Source organism: Thunnus maccoyii, chromosome 7 (genome assembly GCF_910596095.1).
Source record: "Thunnus maccoyii chromosome 7, fThuMac1.1, whole genome shotgun sequence".
Classification (NCBI taxonomy): domain Eukaryota; kingdom Metazoa; phylum Chordata; class Actinopteri; order Scombriformes; family Scombridae; genus Thunnus; species Thunnus maccoyii.
The window spans coordinates 14,794,621-14,803,688 of NC_056539.1; the positions used below are offsets into that span (position 1 = coordinate 14,794,621).

A 9,068-nucleotide genomic window follows, 5' to 3' on the forward strand; every position below is an offset into this window, starting at 1 on the left:
TTGAATTAAAGGTCTAGTCCCCCCGATCACGGCAGTTAACTCTGCCCATTATGAGTAAACAGATCTTTCTAGCCTTAATTATATGTTTTAAGAATGGGTTCACTATTTTTCAAATCGTGTCTTTAAACAACAATCAGGTGCCCAAATGAACATTAAAATAGTTTTTTTTTCTTGCAATAATCATTTGTCCTGTTCATATTGGCCATTAGAAGATCCCTTCGTAATGCACTTGTAATGTAAGCATTGAGGCCAAAATCCACAAGCCTCCTTTTGTGCAAAAATGTGCAAAAATGACTGTAAATGCGGCAAATATCCACTTGATATGACTAACTTAGATTGCCAAAGCCTAATATAAGCTTTGGATAAACTTTTAAATGCATTTTTGTGACTGTGTATTTTGGCCCCATCACTTACACTGAAAGCACATTTGAAGGGGATCTTTTAATAGCCAGTATGAACAGGAGGAATGATTACAGCAAGGAAACCCTCAATCTGTGTTCATATGGGCACCTGACTGTTGTTTTAAGACAGACTTGAAAAATTGTGAACCTATCCTGTAATTACTCATAAAATTCAACAAGTCATTCACAGGCCAGCAGTAAGTGGAGTATGTACGAGCAGCAGGCTATATTGCATATAAAGTTGTCTAACCTAGTGTACCATAAACCTACAATTCAATGTGATGTTGTTGGAAAACCTCCTTTTACACACAGCAAATGAATTAAAAGCAAGTTTCACACACCAAGAAACAAGATAGGAACAAAACCATGCTGAGATTTTTATTCAAGTCTCAACTAAGTGATAGAAATGCTTTACCAATTTACATAGCACTAAAAACACCTGTTGTATGCGTATCACAGGAAAAATGTCAAAATAGGCTGCAGCTACATGAGATCTCAATAACTTTTAAGGGCAGTTTTCAATCTGTACAGTTATTCCATTTATTATGCAGGTTACTGAAAGCAGACACTATGGGGAGACGAGAGTGCAAGGTGTGTAACTCCACGGCAATTATTATTTTAAACAAAACTGTAAATGAAAATACCTGCAAACAAGGCTATAAAAAGTAGGTGGACCTCAGTTGGAAAACAGCTGCAAGTGACTCAATTCATGGCTTTACATTTCAGACTGGATTAACTGGATCAAGACCAGATAATTTAAAAAACATACTTAACATAAAAGACTCACAAATAGTACTTCACCACTCTCACAATGTCATACACACAGACAGGAGGCCTTTGTGATGTTTTGTTGGCTTTATAAAAAAAAAAGAAAAAAAAGAAAAAAAGAAAAATGAAGTCAAAAGATGTAAGGGCTGCACAAAATCTTCAAAGTGAAAAATTAATGGCATGGCTCCATTTCCACCCAACTTCCCCACAAGAATCATTAAAGTTCCATCTCATACTACTGCAGCCTAAATTCTGGTTAGAAGTGCTAAAAATGTAATCATTCAATATGGTATGAAAGACCAAAGTCAGAGTTCACGTGGTAGAAAGAACAAAGTAGCCAGGTGTAGGGGTACAGAGTGAGGATCCAGGACGGGCTGAGTGTCGTATAAAAGGAAACGTACATTTCAGAAACAAAAGGGATTTGCGGAGCGCCACAAACTATCACACTAATAAGCTTTCCTTTTTCGCTGTGATAAATAATGGACCAAACAGTTTGAGCAACAGGGCCTTCTGGTTTGATATCTGTATAGTACAAAATGTCCAAAACATCAACATTGGCGTAACAGATAGTGTAGGAAATGCTGTATATGTGTGTGTGTGTGTGTGTGTGTTTGTGTGTGTTGGGCCAGGGGCACTGTATGAAGTCAAACAGAGGCCACCATCTTTAGCACTTGGTCCATTGCAGTGGTTGTTAAGGGTCTTTCAGCTTTCTACAGGAGACGGTTCCATCTCTGCGGAGATGGAGTTGTCTGCTTCTTCATACGTGTTTGTCTGTTGTTCAGCAGGGCTGTCTGGGCTCCGTCTACAGAGGAAGTACATTAGATCATGATTACCTGTATATTAAACATGAGAGCTACTCACATAAGTATTATCTTGGTTAGTAAATCTGAATTACGTGACCATTAAGCAAGATGTACAGTGATTGTAGAGCCAATGAACAACACATTGCTTCAAGTGGGATGTTCACCTGATTGGGCTTGAAGCAGGATGATCATTATTCTCCTCCTGGGCAGGTGATTTGGGCTTTTCCTCTTCTTCCACATGATCCTTTTTCTGTTCTGACTCCCCATTCACAGGAGTTGAATCTAGAAAGAAATAGAAATATTTTTTAAATCACGTTGATCGAATGCATTCATTTATGCTGACTTAGGATATGATGGAAAATTAACTTGGCTGGAAGAAGATAAGTATGTAATGGAAGACCTAGATGGCAGCAAGATCTACAATGTGGTTTTTACCTGTGTCTTGTGTCTCTTTCACATCATCTTCAGGTTCCTTGTTGTCTGTTTTGGGTTTAGCTGCCACATCTGCCTTGCCCACAAAACGAAGTTTTAACTTGTTGTAGACTTCACCAGCTTTCTCCATGACTGCAGTGCTGGCTTTATACCGCCGAATCTATATTGTTCATGACATGAAAACACATGAAAGAAGTTGAGAATGGATGTTATAGTCATAGTAGTCTGGGAGTTGTCTTACAATCAGGTTAACCTACTAAAGACCTTCTGAGGATAAGAAGCACACTGAATAAAACAATGTAGGCAGATGTATCATATTTAACATTGTACTGTTGCAGTTAAATAATAAATACTGTGAACAGTAAAACGCCTAAATATGTTATCATAGTTTTATATTGAGTAATTTATATAAATTAAAATATACATAGCTAACTGGAGACTACTGTTTTCATTTCACATCTCAATGCAAATCAGTTTAAACCGGTGGAATAGTATCCAAATATTATTAAAATTCAGGCAGTTAGACTTTGACTGTTTAATGACATCTATGTCCTGTTCGCAAATGTAAGAGAACCCACAAGTTAAATTTACAGAAAATATATTCAATACAGTATATGTTATAAACAAAGTATGTAACTATTCAACTAGAGCACCATCAATGCATATTTTGATATGTTTTATCTATTCCTAATGCAAGCACACATACAAAATAATGATAAGACACACAGCCAGAAGGCAAGAAAATGTACCTTTTTTAGTGTGGCAATAACTTCAGCATTCTTATGGAGGATCTGGCTGGTGACGGGCACAGCTTCAAGCTCTTCCAGGGCTTGTAGACACCGCTCTATGTCCTAGAGAACACACAATACATAAAAATGCAGTTGTCATGCTTCCAGAAAACACAGAAAGGAGGGAAACTTGACTTTCTACCAGAGATGGTTATGAAAGATGTCACTTACGGGGTTGTCCACTTTGAGTGCAAACTTAATATCTGTGTGGAGTTTTTGAAGCTTTTCTTCAGGCGACGGTTCTGCATATGGACACACAACCCTCAATTATTACTTTCCCTCTTAAAAAAAATCAATGTACAGTAATTGTGAAACTGAATGACGGTATGAAACACTGACCCTTTTTCTTTTCCACTTTCTTCTCTGGAGGCCTCTCTGGTTTGCGTTTGGGTTTTTCAGGCTTAGACCTGAGGGAGAGAGAGAGGAAACTCTGTGATCTGTGTATATTAAATATTTAATGAAGTTCCTCTAATGAGGTCTGAATACTGTGTAGTTTTCTGTTGCCCGTTGTGCACTCACCTTGCTCTGGACTTCTCTTCTGACCGCCGGGCCTTCTTCTCTTTTAGCTCTTTCTCCTTTCTTTCCTTTCTCTCCTTCTCTTTCTTTATTCTTGCCTTATTCTGGTTGTCTGACTTCTTGGGTGGTTTCTTCGCCTTTTGAAGAGGAGACGTTAAACAAATGCGTTTTGTCAGTACATAATCTTCACACACACACACACACACACACACACACAACATAAACAATTTTCTGCATCTGGCAAATATAAAACCACTGTCTAAATAAGAGATGCTTTTCAGTCCTTATGTACCTCAGACGGTGGTGGAGAATCGGAGTCGGAGGGCGCAGGGATCGGGGGTGGAGGGGGTTTTTTGGACTTCTTCAATGGGTGATCATCTACGCCTTCATCCGAGCTGCTGCTGTCACTGTCACTCCCTTTTTTAGCCTCTTTGTCTTTTTTCTTTTTCTCCTCTTCTTCCTTCTCTCTCTCGCGTAGCCGGCGGATCTCCTCTGCCTCCTCCTTTTTCCGGCGCTCCTCCAGCTCTCTTCTCCGTTCCTCATCACGTTTCTTCCATTCACTGATGCGGTCTGGTTCACTGTCACTGTCAAAAAAACAGGATCATGCTGCATTTTATAACAAGCTTATATGTACATCCACGTTTTTAATACCATATTTGATGTGTGGTGCAGTAAAAACCCTTATAGCAGCCTGACCTGTCACTGTCGGAGGATGATGAAGGTGCTCGTTTGGCCGGGGCAGGTTTAGGTTTCCGTGCACGAGGCTTTGGAGCTGGCTTCTCTGTGGACGGGTAGAAAAACAAGCAAAGAGCATGAACAACTGGGCACTGCTACATTTAGATACTAGATAAAAATCGTTCCTATATCAAACTATATCATTAAGGTTTTCTAATCTAACAACCTGCACCTTTCTTGCGTGCCTGTGGACCCTTCCGTGGAGGTGGATCTGAGTCTGATTCAGACTTTGAGCCAGACTGGGATTCTGAGCCAGACAGAGCTGGTCGAGGCTTCTCGTCCTCTGATTCGCTGTCCACCACTTTCTTCTCTGATCCTGATGCTGAATCTGAATCCGAATCAGATGAAGCTTTCTGCAACGTCACGGAGAAAAAGAGACAGAAGAGGAGATAGAGGAATAAATCACAAACTACCATGTCAAAACTACTCAAATATGGTTCAAGAGTGCAAATAGTTCACCTTTTTCTTCCCTCTGCTTCCTGGTTTCTTTCCACCTCGTCCGGCAGATTTCTTCTCTGGAGTAAAATCCTATCAGACAAAACAAATGGTTAACATTCATTCACTGTAAATGGTCAGAATATCCAACACTGATGACATGTTGTGTATGTGTAATAACCTGGTCACTGTTCTTGCCAGAGTCAGACTCTGAAGGGGTGGGTTCTGATTCTGAGGGGGATCCGCTCTCCTCTTCATCTCTGTCACTGGACGAACGCCGAACCTTTTTTGGAGGAGGAGGCCGCTAAGATAGAAATTACAGACATGGAAACAGATTAAACTTAACTTTGTCTATTATATAAATGGAGTTATTCCTCATAAGGCAAACAATCTGACCACTCGAACATGCTCTGTTGCCATGATGATGGGTTCCATTAAGGATGGCTCATTATGCTTTTATGATTGCTATGACAACTGATATAAAAAAGGAAGCTAACAGTAATTAATGTCTTTTTTGCTACCTCCTGTTTTCATTCTTACATATGCAGACATAGTATCCATGCATTCTTATTTATATGGTAACTTTAGTGCTGCTAGTGGTTTTGTGACTGCTGCATCCCTTTTGTACCATCAACTTTGACCAAGAATGCATTTTTCCATTCACTACAATAACATGGTTATATTATGAATTACCTTAACAGCCGGTGGCTTTCGCTTCACCCCTCCTCCCCTTCCTCGGTCTTCACTCCCAGAATCTGAGTCAACCTCACTTCCCGAGTCTGCTTTCTGAGGCACCATGGCTTCTTCGTCGTCGTCATCCTCATCGCTTCCTCCTCCAGCATTGTTGCCCTCGCTGTCAGATGAGCTTGCTGGCTGCAGACAAACCGCGATAAGAAGATTAAGATGAATTTCCCATTGCAATGCACTGCAGTCTAGGAAGTTGGAACTGCAGCATATTATGCTATCCTTGACATTTCACATTGAAGCATGAAATAAAACTGTGGGACAGAGAGAAAGAGATGGAACAAAGTTCCTTAGTCGGAACCAAGTAGTAGATGTTGCAGTAAGCATTACATCTTAAATTGCTGCGTGCAGTTTTTTAATCTAAAAGCATGACAAGTTCATTTATTTAGTACCTTTCTACAACCAGGCAATTCAAAGTGCTTCAAATGTTACCATTTACCAGAGACTTGCTTGTGAGTTGAAAAACAATGGACGTAAAAATTGGACATTAGGATTATGAACAATGAATGAGGTTGAACAATAAGAAAACACCAAAATAAATACAGTTTGACAACTGAAGTTCAAGTAACTTCTGAGTCTATATCAACAGCGTCTTTTAGAGTCCAAGCTAATGAATTATGGATGCTTCAGGATTTCAGATTTCTGATTTCAGGGTAACTTACCACAGGTGGGGCACTGTAGGAGGCATGTGGATTGTTCTGGATCTCCCATAAACCTTCATTGAACCCCTTCCTTTTGTTGGGCTTTCCGTAGCGTTCTCTGTACTTCTCATAGGCAAAAAGGTCCTTTGCAGCGAGGAATGCACTGTGAAACAGTGAGATTTAAAAAATGTGAACAATTCAACTGCTATACTAACTAAAACCAAACAAGTGCCAAATGTAATCACATTAAGGATGTTCAACACTAACTTAAGATTTAAAGGCAGCTGACTGTGCCACCTTGTGATGGATTGATATAATGCAGGTGCCATCTTGTCAAACAGATGGTGTCTGATGCCAGATCAGACATATCAACACATCTCTCAAAAACATACTGTACACTCAAACTGTAAGTGGTTAACAGCAAACATTCAGAAAAGTATAAAGCCTCAGAAAAGAGACTGAAAAGCAGTGGTGTGAGTCAAAAGTATGTGTTTTTATGCCTCACACCATTGCTCACAAACAGGATATGATTATAAAAAACAGATGAGTCAAAGACTAAATTTAAAAATGGCAAAGCCAATCCAACAATGCATGATTGCATTGTTGTGCTATAGTCAATAGATTTCATCCATCCAATATTGTGATTTAATTCACCACTTATTTATATTGATTCCATAGTGCAATTGCAGTCAGTTCAGCTTAAACAGGTCTGTGCACACAGATAAGATAAGATAAGATAAATAAAATAAGATCAGATTTTATTGATCCTCAGAAGGGAAATTTGCATGTTGCAGCAGTGCAGGAAACAAGGTCACAGATAATAACTTGGAGTAATAAACACAACAAAATAAAAAGTAAATGGAATTCAATTTATATACATGATAAACATTGTAGACATGACAATACTTGGGCTACATGACCTGACTCGAGGATCGTAAAGATAGAAAAGTTGTACAAAATATGTGCAGAAGTAATGGTTCTGGTAGATGTAGCTATAGATATATATGTGTATATATTATATAGGTGAAAATAAAAACAATAAAGTTCTGTACTTACGTTTCATGGGTCCCAAAGAAGAAAATTGGGATTTTATTAGGGGGTGGCTTCACTGCCCCATCAGCCACATCTTCAATCTGTAAACAAACAAGACTTTTAAGTAAGAAAGTTGAAAAAAAAAAAGCGGCAAATGGAAAATATCGCATAACTTTTCTTTGGACCTGAAACTCAAGTTAACATGCCTAAGTTACATGAACTACTGTGTAGTTTGTTGGTAATTCTGGAAAAAATAAAGCTTTGTAGGTTCAATTTAGATTATTTAATTTGAATGAACGCGTGGTGCAAAACGAGCTAGTTTTATGTGAGGGAAGAGTGTTTGCTATTTGGAAATGTTTGCACAGGTATCTCAAACGTCATTTTCAAAATAACGTTAGCCTCGCTGCTGTAACGTCTCCATGCACATTAGGCCAACAGCATCTCATGCAAATTATGCTGCTCATACACCGACTGTGGGCCTGTAACGCAGCCTGTCAGCCCAGCAATCATCAAGTTACATATTTGTTTAATATTTATCCATGCTAGACAGTGCCGAGGATACACAGAGGACCTTCTCCAGCGTCCCATGCAGAGCAGCCCACCCCCTCCTCCGCCTCTCCGGCTGCTATTAACGTTACTTGCTTACCCTGGCTGGCCAGTGGGGGTACCCCTTCATTTTGGCGAAGACCAAGTCTCCAGGCTGGAAGTTGTGCGGCATTGTCCTGCTCCTCTTAGCAGCCGGGGTTTGAAGCGTATTCGGCCGCGTAGCCTTTTTGTGTCTCTCTGCGTTTGCTGTTTTCAGGTCGACACGAAACCTGGAAACGATGGGGTTAGCCAGCAAGCTAACAGTATACTGTCGTTACCGCGAGAAGAGACTGTAGGCGATATTTTTTTCCTAGGATGGCGAAGTCGTGACTCGGCCTATTCTGCCTCTGATTGGCTTACCCTGATATTCTAACCCTAATTCTAACCAATCCCACCACTAATGCCTAACCCAACCAACCCAACTAACCCAACCAACGAAGGCAACGAGTACTAGCCAATCGGAGGCAGAGTAGGGCGGGTCATGGTTTCAACGTCCTAGGAAAAGAAAATTGGCGGACGGTTGCGTGAAAGCTGGCACAACCGCACAAAACACGTCCGGTACAAAATCGTTCACCCTTCAACATACAGGACTTTCTACTGGAAAGCAAGCAATTGTTAAAAAAAAAAAAAAAAAAAAAAAAAAAGATAGCAGCTACAAATAAAATGAGGGTTTGCAATCAAGTGAAAATGCTAAAGAATGCTTAAAAGAGAAAAACTTTCAAAAAAGTAAGTAACAAAATAAAGGGAAAAAAAATTGAGTGCAATTATTACTTTTTAGAATTACAAATACCCAAATACAGGTACAACTGCAGATACATACAAAAGCTCTACAATATGATCACTAAATTTGAACAGATTAGACACTAGACGACCATAAGAGGACAGTTATTGTTCTTTATTTTGATTTTTATATCCTATGGGACAGGTATACGTCCCATTGACAATGTGACTTAATTTTCAAGAGAGACCTGAGATTTTTAGGGTTTTTTAGTATTTGAGTACACTGCCACTGTCAAGGCACATACACACAGCTTCCATCTGCTCCACTGACAAACAGTGTGCGTTATACAGGAAATGCAGACAGTAGACATGCTTTCAAGTGTTATTAGCTTTTTAAAAACCTATTTATTCAACAACTTAATTTGGTTTATACAAACTTATGTACAAACAAAAGGGATAATGAAGAGT

General features: G+C 39.5%; 1 protein-coding gene across 1 annotated transcript; it reads right to left on the reverse strand.

Annotated features, from left to right (window-relative positions):
• Positions 1-754: 754 nt before the first annotated feature.
• On the reverse strand, positions 755-8,224 carry hdgfl2 (HDGF like 2). The gene is made up of 16 exons (XM_042416689.1): positions 7,942-8,224; positions 7,320-7,396; positions 6,285-6,426; positions 5,572-5,751; positions 5,060-5,182; positions 4,903-4,971; positions 4,616-4,796; positions 4,405-4,489; positions 4,001-4,292; positions 3,712-3,845; positions 3,532-3,599; positions 3,364-3,434; positions 3,154-3,255; positions 2,408-2,564; positions 2,137-2,254; positions 755-1,971 (listed from the first exon to the last, which is right to left on the reverse strand). Exons 1-16 carry the CDS (start codon positions 8,011-8,013, stop codon positions 1,872-1,874), a joined length of 1,971 nt encoding a protein of 656 aa, XP_042272623.1. The 5' UTR covers positions 8,014-8,224; the 3' UTR covers positions 755-1,871.
• Positions 8,225-9,068: the final 844 nt, after the last annotated feature.

Bases quoted from the DNA above. Each gene is read 5' to 3' on its own strand.
- hdgfl2 (XM_042416689.1), bottom strand. From the start codon at position 8,013: ATGCCGCACAACTTCCAGCCTGGAGACTTGGTCTTCGCCAAAATGAAG. The intron at 5,752-6,284 runs GTAAGTTACCCT...GTTTGTCTGCAG, and splicing joins CCTACAGTGCCCCACCTGTG to CCAGCAAGCTCATCTGACAG. The intron at 3,435-3,531 runs GTCAGTGTTTCA...GTCCATATGCAG, and splicing joins GAAAGTGGAAAAGAAAAAGG to AACCGTCGCCTGAAGAAAAG.